The 18,675-nt window shown below is 39.7% G+C and overlaps 2 protein-coding genes across 7 annotated transcripts in view; both read left to right on the top strand.

Annotated features, from left to right (window-relative positions):
• PDCD5 (programmed cell death 5) overlaps nucleotides 1-18,675 on the top strand; it is a 1,006,786-nt gene that overhangs the window by 771,301 nt on the left and 216,810 nt on the right. The gene's annotated exons all lie outside the window — the stretch shown is intronic.
• The window catches only part of ZNF507 (zinc finger protein 507), a 37,679-nt gene that overhangs the window by 4,676 nt on the left and 14,328 nt on the right, over nucleotides 1-18,675 (top strand). For all 3 annotated transcript variants that reach the window (XM_050771979.1, XM_050771980.1, XM_050771978.1), the window contains 3 exons: nucleotides 2,551-4,679; nucleotides 6,344-6,461; nucleotides 10,250-10,364. In XM_050771979.1, the coding sequence (XP_050627936.1) occupies nucleotides 2,553-4,679; nucleotides 6,344-6,461; nucleotides 10,250-10,364 (2,360 nt within the window). In that variant the 5' untranslated portion in view covers nucleotides 2,551-2,552. The remainder of the gene's footprint in view (nucleotides 1-2,550; nucleotides 4,680-6,343; nucleotides 6,462-10,249; nucleotides 10,365-18,675) is intronic.

The raw sequence follows: 18,675 nt of genomic DNA, 5'->3' as shown, positions 1-18,675 counted from the left end.
GTTTTGCATGTGGACCCAAACTGGTTTTTCAGGTGTTTCCTGACGTATTTTATGTTGTCATATCTGTTTTATAGCTGCCATTACTGTACTTATCCCCAAATGTATGCAGCCTTTAAAATGAGATACTTACATAAATGTTCAGGGAAAATTGGAGCATCTGCTGCAAATTTCCATTAGCTCTTAATGCCTGAGCAGACACAACTTTAAAAATCTGAATGTTTTGTCAGATTCTTTTGTATTAGTCTTTTTCTTGAGTTAAGATGAACTCCTCCTTTTCTTCATTTCACTTTCTTTTTAAGATACACACTGAAATATCCACAGGGAGCAATTTGCACTGGTCTGTGTCACTTCTCTTATATCATTAAGTAGAAGAGAGATAACATGAGTCACCTTCGTAACCCTATGGGTGTGCAAAGTCTCTTGAACAAACATTCACTTGTTAACCTCCAGATGATCAGTCAGCCTACGTGGGTGTTACATTTCATGGGGAAGGAGACCTTAGATCTACAGTAGAGAGCCGTATCATGTTCAGAAAATTGAATGTTTGGGGATTCCTATTATTAAACTTATTATTTAACCAATTTGCATTTAACCATTGAACTGACAGAAATAAGGCCTTAAGTTAATCACCTTAAAGGGAAATCAGTAGTCACATGAAGAGCCCCAGCTCCCCTTGGCCTAAAAATGTGGAATTGTAAGACAATAAAGCAACTTAGGAAGTCACAAAAGGGTTTTTCTAAGGAAACAAATTGTTCCCCCATTGGTCTCCTCTTTAATGACTTGCAGCTGAGCGAAGAGATCTAAAAAGACTTTTGTTCCTTCTGCCTGAGAAAGATGAAACAGAACTAGTATTTTGAGAGATTGTTTAAGGGAGAGTGGCTGAAGGACCACAGGCCTTTGGGAGCCAGGGTAGCTGTCATTGTTGGAATGGCCATGGAATGCATTTTCTGCTGTGAGGGCAGCAAGAGACAGCTAGTAGCAAAGAGAAAAAAGCTGATGCCATAGGGCAGAGTATTGTTAGGAAGAAGGGAAGAAGTAGTACTGAAGAAGCCAAGAGTAAAGTGTTTGCATTTTTGCCTGATGTGGACGTAGATCTAGAAAGCTGGCTTGCCAGAAGGAGTAGAAAATGAAGAAAAGCCATAGCTGCTGCCCAGAGTTGTGGGCGACCTGGCACTGAAGCTGGTCAGCACTGTGTGTGTGGGGGGGGGGGGGCGGTGGGGAGGAAGGGCGGAGCCTGGCAGGACATTAGGTATCATCTTGGCAGGGCCTGAAGGGCCCTTATATGTTGATTCAGCCATGCGGGGAAGAACAGCCATGATTCACCACCTAAAATAAGAATTCAGAGCCTGGGACTGAAGTTTAAGAATAGTGTGGTCTCTGGTCTATAGCTAGTGCCACTAAAAATTTTTGTTGGCATTTATTGAATGTTGTGAGTAAGATTCCAGAATGCACCTAAAATGTGGAAAAACAAAACTTGTTGCTGGAAAAAAGCCTAAACTTAAAAATGTGATCCAAGTCAACAAATTAATCTCACTTTAAGCCAAAGGAAATGTTTGAAATGAAAGTACTGCCAGGAAATATAAAGAGTATTCTAGACTTAGGCAGGAAGATTTATGGGTATTTTATGTTTAGTGACTTCCTCAGCCATAATGCATTATTAGAATGAACAAATAACCCCTTCTAAGGAAACTCTGTTCATATCTGGACCTGAAACACAACTGGGATATCAATTTTTTCCTTCTCTGATGTCCCTTACCCTTTCAGGAAAAAAAAAAAAACAAGAGAAAACAAAAAAAAAACCCCATATATGTGGATATGAGTAACAGTTGGCCACTAATATGACCTCTAGAAAAAAACCACAGGATAGTTTGTGGTTTATCTTCAGGAAGATGAAGGAAGTAAAAGTAGGAACTAGATCACTGCTTTTATTTAATTTCATTTATATAGTACTTTCCCAAATTCACTATGCCCTGTACAAACTACATGACTGTAGTTTCACAATTCCAAAGATTTAGGGAGAAAATAAACAAATCTGTGATTTTAGTAATAAAACTGCAGCTGTATTTAGTATAAGAAATAGTCTCTCAAGAATTGTATCAGTCATTGACTTTACAGAGTGATATTTCACAGTAACTGGAGGGGTTTCACATGCCTTGAGAATGGCTATGCTCCTTTAATCAAGGAATAGGAGTCTTTTTTTTTCTTTCTTTCTTTCTTGGCATTGTGCAAAAGGGAGCGAGTCCTTTTAGTCCTGCTGGATGCTGAAGGCAAAGAAAGTGAAGAAAAATGGAGAAAAATATCATCATTTCCAAAGAAATAAGTGATAGAGGGGAGTATCTTTATTATTAGTCTTGATAGAAGATTGCATTCTAAAGAGAAATTCTAACCAATTTAAATCTATACTGGGGATCGCCAGGTGTGTGGACGTGGAGCTTCCAGCGTGGAAAATACTTAGGTTAGATTTGACACTAAAATTCGCTTATATTTCCTAAATACATGCCTGTAATTATCCTGTAACCTGGAATTTTTGTTTTACATTATCCTTTTTAGATATGGAAGAAAGTAGCAGTGTTGCCATGTTGGTGCCAGATATTGGGGAACAGGAAGCTGTATTGACTGCTGAAAGTATCATCAGTCCTTCATTGGAAATTGATGAACAAAGAAAAACTAAACCAGATCCATTAATCCATGTTATCCAGAAGTTAAGCAAGATAGTGGAAAATGAGAAGTCACAAAAATGTCTTTTAATTGGGAAGAAACGCCCACGTTCAAGTGCTGCAACGCACTCTCTTGAAACACAAGAACTTTGTGAGATTCCGGCTAAAGTAACCCAGTCACCTGCTGCTGATACTAGAAGAGCTGAGATGTCACAAACAAATTTTACCCCTGACACTCTTGCCCAGAATGAGGGGAAGGCTATGTCTTATCAGTGTAGCCTTTGTAAGTTTCTGTCATCATCTTTTTCCGTGTTAAAAGATCATATTAAGCAGCATGGTCAGCAGAATGAAGTGATATTAATGTGCTCAGAGTGCCATATTACATCTAGAAGCCAGGAGGAACTTGAAGCTCATGTGGTGAATGACCATGACAATGATGCCAATAGCCACACCCCATCCAAAGCCCAACAGTGCGTAAGCCCCTCCAACTCTTTATGTCGGAAAACCACAGAAAGAAATGAAACCATTCCAGACATCCCAGTAAGTGTGGACAATCTACAGACTCATACTGTCCAAACTGCATCTGTGGCAGAAATGGGTAAGAGGAAATGGTATGCATACGAACAGTACGGCATGTATCGATGCTTGTTTTGTAGTTATACTTGTGGCCAGCAGAGAATGTTGAAAACACATGCTTGGAAACATGCTGGGGAGGTTGATTGCTCTTATCCAATCTTTGAAAATGAAAATGAGCCCCTAGGCCTGCTGGATTCTTCAGCAGCCACTGCGCCTGGTGGGGTCGATGCAGTGGTCATTGCTATTGGAGACAGTGAACTGAGTATCCACAATGGGCCATCAGTGCAAGTGCAGATTTGCAGCTCAGAGCAATTATCATCTTCATCTCCTTTAGAACAGAGTGCAGAAAGAGGAATACAGCTAAGTCAATCAGTTACCCTGGACCCCAATGAGGAAGAAATGCTGGAAGTGATTTCTGATGCAGAGGAGAATCTGATTGCTGATAGCCTACTTACATCAGCACAGAAAATCATCAGCAGCAGCCCCAATAAAAAAGGGCATGTTAACGTGATAGTAGAGCGATTGCCAAGTGCTGAAGAAACCCTTTCACAGAAGCGCTTCCTCATGAACACTGAAATGGAGGACGGGAAGGACCTGAGCCCGACAGAAGCCCAGATTAGGTGCGAAGGAACGGATGATGTTTATCGTGCTGATAAATGTACTGTTGATATTGGGGGATTGATCATAGGCTGGAGCAGTTCAGAGGAGAAAGATGAGTTAATAAATAAAGGACTGGCCGCTGATGAGAATGCTCCACCAGGCCGGAGAAGGACAAATTCTGAGTCTCTTCGATTACACTCATTAGCTGCAGAAGCCCTTGTCACAATGCCTATAAGAGCTGCAGAGTTGACAAGAGCCAACCTGGGGCACTATGGAGATATAAACCTTTTAGATCCAGATACTAGTCAAAGGCAAGTAGATAGTACATTGGCAGCATACTCAAAAATGATGTCGCCACTTAAAAACTCTTCAGATGGATTAACTAGTCTTAACCAAAGCAACTCCACCTTGGTAGCACTCCCAGAGGGTAGGCAGGAATTGTCAGATGGGCAAGTTAAGACAGGCATCAGCATGTCCTTACTCACTGTCATTGAAAAATTGAGAGAGAGGACAGATCAAAACGCTTCAGACGACGACATTTTGAAAGAGTTGCAGGACAACGCCCAGTGCCAACCCAACAGCGATACAAGTTTGTCCGGAAACAACGTGGTGGAATACATCCCGAATGCTGAACGACCCTACCGTTGCCGCCTGTGTCATTACACAAGTGGCAACAAGGGCTACATCAAGCAGCACTTACGAGTCCATCGACAGAGACAGCCTTATCAGTGTCCTATCTGTGAGCACATAGCAGATAACAGCAAAGATTTGGAGAGCCACATGATCCACCACTGTAAGACAAGAATATACCAGTGCAAGCAGTGTGAAGAATCCTTCCATTATAAGGTAAGCATTGGTTCAGGAAGTCTTTCAGAGGACCTTAGCATCTTAGAGTGAGAAGGGAACTTTGTAGATCTAGTCCAACCACCTCATTTTATAGATAAGGAAACTGGGTCCCAGAAAAGTTGGATAATTTGCCCAAGGGGATCCCAACTTATCAGTATTAAAGTTGGGACTGAAATCTAGGTCTTCAGAATTTCTGCTGTAGAATCCTTTGCCCTGCCTGCTGCCTCCTTAACAGCCTCTGTGTTTTGAGTGTGTATAGTTTATTTAAAGTGTTGATTTTCTGTTGCAAGAGAATTATAGGGAGTGTGTAGTGGATTGACATCATACATACGTTTGACTTAAATTTAACCGTACATCATCACGACAAAAAAATACGTATTTTTCATCTTATATGGCCCCAAAATAACAGGCATTCAGTTCAGCTTCTGCACAACCAACAGTGATGTGTGTCATTGCAGAAGGAAAAATGGGCTATAGTGGACCTATTGAAAGGCACTGTCATGGAAATAGAATCGTGTGTCATGTTTTATGGGCAGGGTAAAGAACTTTCAAAGTTATTTTGACTGTCTGATTTTTATCAAGTGCTGACCTTATCAAAACCAACATCCTGTATGAAGTGCTATTTTGTAAAGGAAACTCGTTGAATCATTGGTTTAGAACTTTTCTTCTTCAGTGGGCCAGGTGACTCCTTGAAAATGTATGACAAGTGTTATCCTAAGGGCTAATTAGAAGGTAGACTTTTTCCCTCAGATTACCGAGAGCTGGGGTCTAGCTGTAATAAAAAGGTAACAGGAGGGAGGCCGAGGCGGGCGGAGCACAAGGTCAGGAGATCGAGACCATCCTTGCTAACACTGTGAAACCCCGTCTCTGCTAAAAATACAAAACCTTAGCCAGGCATGGTGGTGGGCACCTGTAGTCCCAGCTCCTCGGGAGGCTGAGGCAAGAGAGTGGCGTGAGCCCGGGAGATGGAGCTTGCAGTGAGCTGAGATCGTGCCACTGCACTCCAGCCTGGGCAACAGAGCGAAACTCCGTCTCTAAACAACCAGACAAACAAACAAAAAGGTAACAGGAATAAAAAAGCCCTTGAGTCTGAGGTTCACTGCTTCTCAGATTACACTCATGAAATTCCAAGGAGGACATCCACATAGGCTGCAAAGACAAGTTCCACAAGTCTCCAGGAGTTTCTTTTGCTGCTGAGCTCTTCATTCGTGGGAATGGAAGTAGAGGAGACAGGATGTCCTTGGAGGAGCACTTCCAGTTAGGTCTCTTACACATTAAGATATTTAAATGAAAAATTAGGAGTCTGGCGATTACAGATTGGATTTATTTTTGTGAAGTTGCATTATTCTGAACACTGCTGGTTCCTCTGGGCCTACCAGTGTTTCAGTAAATACGGACACGCCCTGCGTAATCACTTAAGAAAGCGGTGACTTCCTTTCAGAGAATATGAAGAGGAACTGTCCATTGCATGATGTTATGATTTGCTAATGTACCTCTTTCTATAAATTGTCAAATGTGTCAAATGATCTTTTAGCAGACTTGATTTTAAAATACGGTAATTTGTTGTACTAGGTCATGAAAGCAATGAACTCGTTCTTCTACAGCCTCCTAAGAGTTGGACATGTATATTTATTGAAAATTACATATTTCTTTCCACTTTTTAGAGTCAATTGAGGAATCATGAGAGAGAACAGCACAGTCTTCCAGATACCTTGTCAATAGCAACTTCTAATGAGCCAAGAATTTCCAGTGATACAGCTGATGGAAAATGTGTCCAGGAAGGTATCTATGTATTTTGTTATATAGGCTGCAGTGACTCGCACATGATGTAAAAGTGCCCTTAGTTGTCATGACTGGTTATTTTCAGGGCAAAAGCCTATATTCTTCTCCATTTTTGTACCATGGATGTGAGTGAATCTGATCTCTGTTTCTGACGAAATGCCAAGTACTGAATGAAGCAGATGATTACTAGGTCCTAGGTGAGAAGCCCTAGATAGTAAGGATTCATCTTCAGCTTTGTAGGTAGATATTGCAGTTGAAACTTAAGCGCCCCTTAGAAGGTGATGTACCAGAAAGCCAGAAAAGCTACAACATGGAAAACAGGCCTCCCTTCCCTCTCTCGGCACCAGTTGACCTACTGAGAACAGAGCTTTTGCAGATGGTAGGCCCCCACCCCAAACTTTAACTGGGGCTTCCCGCTGTGATCTTATTCTTACCCAAGTATGACTGCCAGATTTCATCTGCATTATTTAAAAAAAAAAAAATACTCACACATAGACACACAAGATCTTTTTATGTACTAGTTAGGTAGCAGTCTACCGAGTTTCTGGTAATAGGAATATTAGAATCAAAAGATTTAATTAGAGCTCCATGAAAAGGCGGATGCCACATCCAGAGAATTAAGTATAAAGTGTACTAAGCTGTGCCGCTTTGGTTCAGCTCACTTAAATTGATATACTTTAAATGTCTCCAGTGTGGCGCATAATGTTTATGGGAGATAAAACATATTGGGGTGACTTTCCTTTTTAGATTTACTAAGAATTAAAGTTAGAAACGACTACAGAGTGAAATGTTTTACCATAATGTTTCATTAAATTATACCCCAGAAAGCATAACTGATTCTAGAATGTTTCTGAAAGAACTGATTTTGACACCACTGTAGCACCAAAATTCTCATGTCAAACAGATGTCATCCCTGTAAAACTCTCCAAAACAAAAGGAGTTTATGGCGTAGCATCTGTTTCTGCAGTAGATGGCTGAGCTAAAACAGTTTTGTTTCCTTTTTACAAAATAGCCCTCAATGCCTCCTTTTATTTTAATTCATTATGTTTCCATATCTCCTTTAAAGGAGACATTAAAACGTTTGATATGATTGGACTATAAATCCCTAATGAAGGGATGAAGTAAATACTACTCAGTAGCACCACCTGCAGTTAATATCAGTGTTGGAAGATGTCTTTTTTAGCACCGTCCTAAAAAGCAAACATTTCAAACTGTCCAAATGAGTTAACAGGTTAAAATTCACAATTTTAATAAAAAGATTAAAGTGTCAGCTCAAGATTAAAATAACCACTTCAGACTTTACAGTATTGATGTATGTTTACTATATTTTATGTTGCAGCATCTTTTCTTTGTGGCTCATGCCTTTTTATAAGGGTTACATGTATGGATTTTTAAATTGCCTGCCATGCCTCTTTTCCTCCACCTGGCTCCATTTGCTTTTTTCTCTCAGTACTGTAGCAGTTCAGATGACTGCATATTTATACCTGCATGGGTACTTTATTAGCTCACTATTAGATATTTTGAAATCTGGTTGTCAGGTCAAAGAAAAAATTTTTAGCTCACAAATAAGGTAATAATAATTCATGCTTTGTTAAAACTTCTTTAACCATTTAGTAAACTTGTTAAACAAGAAGAGAGATGTGTGCCTCTGTGATCCCCAGTCTCTGCCATTCTGACAGCACAGATACCTTAGGGCATGTTTCAGCTTAACATTTGCTTGGCCAAAAGGTGTGCCTGCCTCTCTTGAGCTAGATACTGTGCTAGGTGCTGGGAGTGCAGTGAAAGGCATCACTGCCCTTCAGGAACCCAACTCAGTGAAGAAGACAGAACGAGGCTGATGGTATGTCAGCAGATACCACAGGAGCTCAAATAGAGCCGCAAGCAAAGCCCTTTCGTATGGTGTTACTCCATGAAACCTAATTAAATTGGTTTTTATTGGAAGCCTATAATTTGCCAAGCCCTGGGGATTCAGTCTAAACAAAACAAGCAGATCCCTTATCCTCAGAGAATAGACATTTAGTGACAGGGCAGAGATTTTACCGAGACATGCAGGTACAGTACAGACTTTGCTAAAGGAAAAATGTCGGACTTACTAAACTATGCTGTGGGGTTCTAGCATTTCCAATTTGTAGATGAGAAAACTGAGACTTCAAGAGGCAAAATAATTTACCCATGATCATACTAGTAGAAAGTGGCAGAGCGAGGACCAAGCCCAAGTTTTTGAACTTTAAATCCAATATTCTTTCCATTGGAAACAGTTGCTTGAAGTATCACAGGCTCTCATTCTGTGCTATATTAAGTTTTTCCATCTGTCAGTTTTATTAGTTGTCATTGATCTGTAATATTTCTCACACAAAACCATTATCCAATATTTCACACTTCATTTTTTAGGGTTTTTTAAAAACTGTATTTGGAACAGTGCCATTTATAATCAAGTCCAAGTTTTTAACCTACCAATTAAGAGCAATACTTAGATTATAATTATGATTAGTGTGTATATTAATGTTATAGATTTATACCAGGAAATTAGGACATTTTGTTCTGCCTGGCAGTAGTTATTAGCAAAAGAAAATTTCAATTTCAGAAGCTGTAAATTTAACTTAAGGATTTTCTTTGTTGAAATTTCAGTGTGGGTTTCCCTTTGTATAATACCACGGATTTTACTTTTATGCAGTGTATACAGGTGTTCTACCTAAGCTTTCTTCCTGCCAAGAGATACACAGTTCTTCCTGCTCTGCCTTTTTCATGAGCTTCCATGCTTGTTTTGTTTCTGAATATAAAGCAGAGTGTGAATAGCCTGTGGACTGTATGCTGACAGACAAGTACATGAAGCGTTGAATATCTTCAGGAAATCGTTTTATATGATCAAGTCACTCAACTCGTGTTGACATAAGCTTACCCCAACTTGAATTACTCAGCCCTGTTGTTGCAGAGTGAGTTTAGTAACATGGCTTCTTTTCATTGGATCCATGTTTCCTGCGTTTCGGAGAGCTGCATATTCATGTCAGTCATAACCTTTGTCCCTGTAACCTGTCAGTTAACTAGAAAGAATTATACATTGCATAGCACTTAAAAATTTGCGGCTGCTTTTCCTTTCTTGTTGCATTGATAGCTAACGTTTAGTGGTAAACAAAGAAAATGCACTGGGTGAAAAGGCCTTAGGCTTTTTTTTGCAGGGTGAGAGTGGGGGAGAGATCTGTTGCTCTGTTGCCCAGGCTGGTCTCCAACTCCTGGCCTCAAGCGATCCTCCCACCTTGGCCTTCCAGAGTGCTAGGATTATGGGCATGAGCCACCACACCCAGCCAGCCAGGCTTTTTATATTGAGTTGGTTATATATGCTTCATAGCTACACTTTATAATATTGGAGTATAGTATTAAATTACAGCTTGTTGGCAAGTCAGTGTTTCTTTAAGACAGTATATCCAGTATTGGTTAGAGTAACACCTATTTGGTGATACAGATCAACAGGGTGTCTCTGATTAATTTAGCTCCTACACAGTCAGCCGGAAGCAAGTTCATTATGATTTAGAATATTGTACACGGTTATGCAGAAATCATCCCAACCTATCTGTGTTTATAGGTCAGATGATGTTCAATTTATATCTGCTGATAGTGTATATGCAGGAAAACCTATAAAACCACTTCAGACTTGTTAAAACAGCAAGAAAGCCGTAATTGAAATACTAATACAACTATGTGGTATAAATTTTCATTTACAATGGAATGTAAATGCTGTCATTTGAATCTTGTCAAAGCCTGCTACTAAAACTCTGAAATACCTTGTCTAGGGAATAAGTCTTCAGTCCAGAAACAGTATAGATGTGATGTGTGTGATTATACAAGCACAACATATGTTGGTGTCAGAAACCACAGGCGAATCCATAACTCTGATAAGCCGTACAGGTAAGTGTTATGATTCTAGAATGTTAATGCTTGTATTAAAATATTTTATAGTAAAAAAATAAAATGAAATCATTAAAAATGTATAGCACTTATTGAAACACAGGTTAAGAAGTAAGAAATTTCCACTAATTGGTTTTATATTTTGTTGTTTATATATTTACTTATTTTTTAAGTCAGGGTCTTGCTGTATTGCCCAGGCTGGAGTGCAGTGGTGTGATCATAGCTCATTGCAGTCTCGAACTCCTAGCCTCAAGGGATCCTCCCACATCAGCCTCCCAAAGTGCTGGAATTGCAGGCGTGAGCCACTGCACCTGGCCGGTTTTATAAGTATTGTTTGGTTTGTTAAGATGTGAACTTTAAGCTTGAATCTTAGGACAGTAGGCATTTTGTCTAGTTGATATATAGGAAATTGTCTTTATCTGTCAATTTTATGTTTTCATTTCATATGGGTATAAATTTCATAGCAATTTTCAGTGCCTTAGAGTTCATTTCAGTAATTTGGCAGTAAGGTACTCAGTATTCCAGCAAAAGATCCTTAAAACTTAAAGGCAATAAAATTTCCTATTAAAGAGTCCATTTTTCAAAATTAAGCTAGTATGTATAGAATAAGTCATTTAATGTTGTTACTTGATTTTTCCCAAAAGCCAATTCAAATATGTATTTCAGAAAATATAGGCATTCTCAGTGATAGTGCTAGGCCATGGGCATGAACTCTTTCACCCCCTTATCAGAACTTTGCAGGTTTTAACTCTCTCCCCAGAATTTATAGATATACAAGTGAGTGTGGGAAAGTTATTCTATTAATCTCAATGAAAACCTGATAGACTGTGCCATAAAAGGTCATTGTTTAATCCCATAGTGTGGTGATCTGTGTATGGTTTCGAATATTTAATACGTGCTTAGTTTGCAAACCAGCAGATTTACTTATAATCACTCTTGAGACAGTACATCTGTTTGCAGAGTCTTAAAACTGTGGAAGATGTTTGACCTTGCCTCAGTCTTCATCAGTGTCTTTCTTTCTTTCCTTCTTTCCTTCTTTTCTTTCTTTTCTTTCTTTCTTTCTCTTTCTCTCTTTTCTTTTTTCTTTTCTTTTCTTTCTTTTCTTTCTTTCTTTCTTTCTTCCTTTCGACAGTCTTACTCTGTCATCGCCCGGGCCGGATTGCAGTGGCGTGATCTCGCCTCCTGACAACCTCCGCCTCCTGGGTTCAAGTGATTCTCATGCCTCAGCCTCCCAAGTAGCTGGGACCACAGGCATGCTAATTAGCTAATTAGAGACGGGGTTTCACCAGGTCTTAAACTCCTGGCCTCAAGTGTCTGCCCACCTCAGCCTCCTAAAGTGCTGGGATTACATGGTTACACCATGTCCAATCAGTCTATTTAATTGGTGGGACTGAGTATGTATACATTCGTGATTTATACTGGGAAATGATTAGGAGAATGTGATGGAAACAGGGAACACTAGTTTACCTGATAGGAGGAGAAAGCTTTGCCTTTATATTTTTGGTATCCTTGAATTTAGACGTACTATGCCAGATTCATGTGATTTAAGTAAGAAGAAAATAACATTTCTCTGGGTCCAGAATTAGATTGTTCTTTCATTCATGGAGAAATATTTATTGAGCAAATACTATGCTTCAGGGGCCATGCTAGATTCTTGGACTACAGTCATAACAAAACAGACATCATCTTTGCTGTCATGGAACTTGTAGACAAACAGTATGCAAGTAGACCCACAAATACTTAGGATAAATGTATGCAATAGGTGAGTGATTCCAGTTCTGTTGAAGGTTTTACATCTACTTTATTAGGTCAGTCCTGCAGCTTAAAGATTCATGTTGATAGCTGTCAGTGCCTCAGGGATGTTTTCTTATGTTCTCAAAATATTCACAGACTCATAGGATTCGTTGCAGTTGTCCTAGGGTCTTCCTACTAACGGGCAACATCCTGTGAGAGTCCTCTTTGTGTAACATCAGAGAAGTCTCAGTCTGTTATTTTCCAAATTTATTCACACTGCACTTTGTCACTGGGTTTGGTGTGTTTATGCCTTAGAAACAATTTTGTCATACCTCCCTCTTTGTACTTATTATCAGTTTTTCCTCGTAAGTCTTATTTTGTAATGTCATGGCTCTCCTTTTAACCTTCTTTAAATACTCGCTATCCTTTGTCTTTATGGAATTTCTGGTCACAGAGCATTATGGATTAACATGTTCTATTCCAGGATGTTTCTAGGACTTTGTCCTTACTGTCCTATACTCTGTACCTTAAGCTGAGCTGGTAAGTGTAGGCTTTATAATGCCTGACTTAATTCAAGGATCACAGGAGTTTCTCTGGCTCATTGTGCGTCTGCTTCATTCAGTTTCGTTGCCTGGTGCACTTATGGTCAGAGTTTGGGCTTGGTTTCTCAGAGTTCATGCCATACTCTGTGCATTTCTGATTCCCTACATTTCGTTAGGAAACATGCTCACAAGCAGCAGTAACGAGTTCTTATAGAGCTGCAAGGTCTTGTTGCACAACTTCTAAATTTTGCAGAAGGGCACAAAAGGTTTATTGTTTATTTTAGTGTGCCTGTTACATAATAGGTTTTCTGTAGTGGTGAAACCTGTTCCTTTCTCATGCTTTTGTTTTTTATGCTGTCATTCCAGTCCTTCAATGACCCCATCTTTGTGGTCTGGGCAGTACGGCTTCATGGATCCCTAGTTCTAGGGGCAGATAGTCCTGAGATTGAATCTGAGCGCTCTCACTTGTGGGATTTGTTTCACCTCTCTGTGCTTGGTTTTGTCGGTAATAGAATGAGGATATTAAGGTTGTGAGGATGAAATGAAATACCATATAAGGTACCAGCACATAATAAGCAGCCAGTAAGTGGTAGCCGGTAGTTACTGGGCCCAGCTTTTATCTTCTCAATAATTCATTATCTAAACAAAGAAAAGTACTAAAAGGCTGATGACCTCTAAACACTAGGGAAACGAAGAATGAATTCTGTGCCAGGGTAGGCAGGCAGAGCTCATTTTACCGGAGAGATGCTGGGCCCAGGCAGAGTGCTGTCCCTGCTGAGGTCCCCGTTCTATGTCTGGCTGCTTTGGAGTCACTCTAGTGTCTTGGGAGCATCCCAGGCCTGGACCACACACTTCCTGTGCCCGACTGGTGGCCTTGGGAATGTTATGCTACACTAAGCCTCTTTTCCCATACAAAACCGGGGAGAATACTTCCCTGCTCATAAAGCTTTGTGAAGATTAAGTGAAATTATATTTATGAAGTACCCAGCGTGTTACTTGGTTCATTGAAGGGGCTTGTTCCCATTTTCTGCTCATGAAGTTGTCAGATTATCTCAGAAGCCCTGTTCTTACCCAGAAAAAAGAGAGCTGTTTTCCATTCCTGTGGAAGGCAGGTAAAGATTAAAATGACATCATTCCATCCCAGTCCCTACTAATGCAGCTATTAATAACTTTGTTTTTATTCTGTGTAAACCATACACCAGTTATAGTTATACCTGACATTTCTTTTTTTTTCTTTTTTAAATTTTATTTTTCCATAAGTTATTGGGGTCCAGGTGGTATTTGGTTACATGAGTAAGTTCTCTAATGGTGATTTATGAGAACCTGGTGCACCCATCACCCGAGCAGTATACACAGCACCATATTTGTTGTCTTTTATCTTTTGCCCTCCTCCCTCTCTTTCCCCCCAAGTCCCCAAAGTCCATTTTATCATTGTTATGCCTTTGCATCCTCATAGCTTAGCTCCCACATATCAGTGAGAACATATAATGTTTGGTTTTCCATTCCTAAGTTACCTCACTTGGAATAATAGTCTCTAATCTCATCCAGGTCACTGCAAACGCTGTTAATTCATTCCTTTTTATAGCTGACTAGTATTCCATCATATATATGCATATATCACAGAGTTCTTTATCCACTTGTTGATTGATGGGCATTTGGGTTGGTCCCACAATTTTGCTATCGTGAATTATGCTGCTATAAACTTGCGTGTGCAAGTATCTTTTTCAAATAATGACTTCTTTTCCTCTGGGTAGATCCCCAGTAGTGGGATTGCTGGATCAAATGGTAGTTCTACTTTAGTTCTTTAAGGAACCTCTGCACTGTTCCATAGTGGCTGTACTAGTTTACATTCCCACCAGCAGTGTAGACGTGTTCCCTTATTGCCACATCCACACCAACGTCTACTGTCGATTGATTCTTTGATTATGGCCATTCTTCCAGGAGTAAGGTGGTATCACACTGTGGTTTTGATTTACATTTCCCTGATCATTAGTGATGTTGCATTTGATTTGCATTTCCCTGATCATTAGTGATTTTTTCATATGTTTGTTGGCCATTTGCATATCTTCTTTTGAGAATTGTCTGTGTCCTTAGCCCACTTTTTGATGGGATTGATTGGTTTTTTTCCTACTGATTTGAGTTTGTTATAGATTCTGGATATTAGTCCTTTGTGAGATGTATAGATTGTGAAGATTTTCTCCCACTCAGTGGGTTGTCTGTTTACTCTCTTGACTGTTCCTTATGCAGAAGCTCTTTAGTTTAATTAGATACAGCTATTTATCTCTGTTTTTATTGCAATTGCTTTTGTGGTTTTGGTCATGAAATCCTTGCCTAAGCCAGTGTCTAGAAGGGTTTTTCCAATGTTATCTTCTAGAATTTTTATAGTTTCAGGTCTTAGGTTTAAGTCCTTAATCCATTTTGATTTGATTTTTGTATAAGGTGAGAGATTATACCTGACATTTACAACATTGACCCCAAAGTTTTACCGAAAAGTTCCAGTCAAAATTTTTCATAATAGATGGTCATCGATTTAGTTTAATATTGCACTGCTGGACCTGCTCTGATTTACATCTCCCAGTACCACTTTTGTAGAGAACAAGATGGGAGAACAAAACGTTGTCCTGAGAGTATCAGTTTCTTTTTAACCATATGGCATGGAACCCGTTTTCCCTCAGAAACACAGCTGTACTGTGCTTAGGTTCTGAAACTACACTGTGGCAGGGGGACAGTGTAATGTCAAGGGAAGTACAGGGGCTTTGGGCTCAAGTACTCCACACACTGCCCAGGACATAGTACGTACACAGTAAATGTTGACTGATAGTTGTCCATATCCCTCAGTTTTTCCTATCTATAAAATGGGTCTGATTCTTTAAGTTTTTTGTATAAGTTTAATTTATTCTTGAAAATAAATGTGTAGTGGTATTATTATACCTTTTCTTCCTTAAGTAGAATAACTGCCCAAATAATATAAGATGATTTTTTTTAATACCCAGTCCAAAAATACCCGTTTTTCCCTAATTTTTTCAAAATGTACTTTTAGAGGTAGCTTTTTCATATCGAGAACCAAACAAGGTCCAGCCACTCTATTAAGAGAGTCTCTTAAGTCTCTGTCTCCCTCCTTCCCTCTAAATTTTTTAAATAGATTTTATACTTGATGTTCCTATGCCTCCTGAAAACTGCGTAAATCATAATGGTACAGCTGATGAATAATGACAAATTAAACTCATGCTCGTAACACAAACCATTATCAGCTCTTCAGCAGCACCCCTTCGTGGGCCTTCCAGTCTTTAACTACCCCTCCCCTCTTTCTGGTAACCACTATCTTGACTTGTAACATTATCAATTAGTTTTTTCTGTTTCTGAACTTAATAAAAATGGAATCATACAGGACATGTTCTACTTTATATTTAGATTTTTTCACTCAACGTGTGTGTGTATAGTTCCACTTAGCACAAATGCATTTCATTGCTGTATAGTATTCCAGTGTTAAGACCACCACAGTTTATTCATTGTGCTGTGGATAGACATTTGGGTTATTGCAAGGTTTTCCTCCCTGACATGATCTGATACCAGTTTGAACATTGTTTTACATGTTTTGGGGCGTATATATGAAATGAGTCCATTTCCATTGGGTTTATACCTAGGGGTGGAATTTCGTGGTAATTGGACATGTATATGTATTCAGCTCTGGTAGACAGTGTCAGTAGTTTTCCAAAATGGTTGTACCTATTCACATCCTCAGCAGCACTTTGTGTTGTCAGTCTTTAATCTCTATTGTTTTGGTAGATGTATAGCAGTGTATTATTGTGCTTTCGTTTGCATTTCCCTGATAATTTCTGAGTTTGAGCATCTTTTCATTTATGGGCTATTGCCCACTTCTTTTTTGCTTTGTCTGTTGTATTTAGCATTGTTATGAGGGAATATGTATTCTCAGGCTGGGTAGTTTATAAAGAAGAGGTTTATTTGGCTCGTGGTTCTGCAGGCTGTCCTCTGCTTCTGGTGAGGGCCTCAGGAGGCTTCCAGTCATGACAGAGGTGAAGCAGGAGCAGATATGTCACATTGTGAGACATGGAGTAAGAGAGAGGGAAGGAGGTACCAGGCTCTTCTTAACAGTCAGATCTTGCAGTAACAGAGAGAACTCATTATTCATGAATGGCTACACCAAGCCACATTCCTAAGGGATCCGTCCCCATGACCCAGTCGCCTCTCCCCAGGCTTTACCTCCAACATTGGGGATCAAATTTCGACATGAGATTTGGAAGGACAAATATCCAAACTATCATCTGCTGTTTTCTTACTGATTTGCAGGAGCTCTTTATGTATTCTGAGTACAAGGCCTTTGTGGGACATATTGCAGATGTCATCTAAACTGTGGCTTGCCTTTCTACTTTCTTAATGATGTCTTTTGATGAATAGACATTTCCAGTTTAATATAGTCAAATGTATTAATCTTTGTGTTTAGAACTTTTTTGTCTTTATATTCTGAAACTGGTTTTGATTTTTTGAAATAGTCTGTTGAGTAAGGTAGATGATGATACAGAAATAAAAATGTGTGCTGATTTTCAGGGATGGTGCATCAACTATGTGTGCTTAGGTATTACTGAGCCTGGTTTACTATAATATGGCACTAAAGCTAAAAAAAATCTAAACAGAAAACGTTTCAGAAAGGCTTTCAGCAGTGGGAATGACAGTTTGGAATGGAAATAATAAGGTTGCCTCTCAGTGTAGTCAGTTATTGTATGGGATTTGTATAAATATAATTATATTAGAAATGATAATAACAGCTGATATTTTTGAGAAGATTGTTTTTGGGCCAGGCCTGGTGTGCTAAGCATTCAATACATGTCAGTTCAGTCCTCACAGTAGCCCAGTACTTAGGAATATTACTACCCCAATTTTATAGACATGGAAACAGAGGCTGGGCTAGCTTAAACAACTTTCCCCATGTCTCAGAGCTGGGGCTTGAACTCTTGCTTCTAATAACTGTGTCATCCTGTCTGTCTGTGCTACACCAGGGAGATCTCTTTATGAAGTGTGCTGCTGCTGCATGCCAGCAGCCCACACCAAATCAGGGTGTGAAACAGAAGCAATTTCATTATGCTCAGGGATTCTGTGGGTCGGTCAGGAATTTGGAAAGGACACAGTAGAGACGGCTTGTCTTTGTCCCGTACCGTCTGGGGTCTCATCAGAGAAAGCTTGAAGGCTGGAAGTGACCCAGACAGCTGGGGGTTACAGTCCTCTGAAGGCTATGTCCTTAGCATCACAGGCTGGTGCTGTGCTAGGCATTGGTTGGGCCTCAGCTGGAAAACACACATGATTTCTCCTTGTGGACTTTGCAGGTCTGCTAGTCCCCAAAATGAGCTTCTTAGATAGGTAGGCAAAAGCTGTGTTGCCTTTTATGACCTAACCTTGGAAGTCACAGCCCATCACTTCCACCAGAGTTACAGGCTTCAGTCTTTTTTCATCTGTAGGCATCGTGATTCTTTAGTCAATGTGTTGGCTTGGGGAAAAACTTAAGTCTTTAAAAAGCTTCAGTTTGTTTAAGGAAAACAGTGAAGGAGATAGTTTCATCAGGAGGAAAAAAATGTATATTTTGTTTTGAAGAGATGAACTGAAAGACTTTGTTTTTCTCAGTGGCATAAAGATCTCTCAGGTTCATCACAAAATTTGAAGTGGCTGTTTTGTGGGGGCCTTAGTTATTTCTTTAAAAGCGTAGAAAATGCATTGAAGTTCATAAGATAAGCCCTATTGCAGAATTTCTGTTGAAATCATTGTGTATGTGTTCAAGCCAGACTCAAGTCACCCCAAATCTTGTAGGACATCCAGCTACTTTCTTCCATCTAAGCCCTCAAGGCATTTGACCTGGAAAGTAACCAAGTAAGGTCCCAGGCCAGGGAAGTGGGGGTTTTTAAACCAGCATCCTTATCTCCTTGGGGTTCTGAGACCAAAGTAACTGACTGACTAACAGTGGGAGAAAGTCTGTAGAAAAATTCAGTCTCAGGCTTTTTAGCCAAGTTGTAAGAAGCCTTGAGTTT

This window comes from Macaca thibetana, chromosome 19, assembly GCF_024542745.1.
Source record: "Macaca thibetana thibetana isolate TM-01 chromosome 19, ASM2454274v1, whole genome shotgun sequence".
Classification (NCBI taxonomy): domain Eukaryota; kingdom Metazoa; phylum Chordata; class Mammalia; order Primates; family Cercopithecidae; genus Macaca; species Macaca thibetana.
This window is presented reverse-complemented; position numbering and strand designations above follow the sequence as displayed.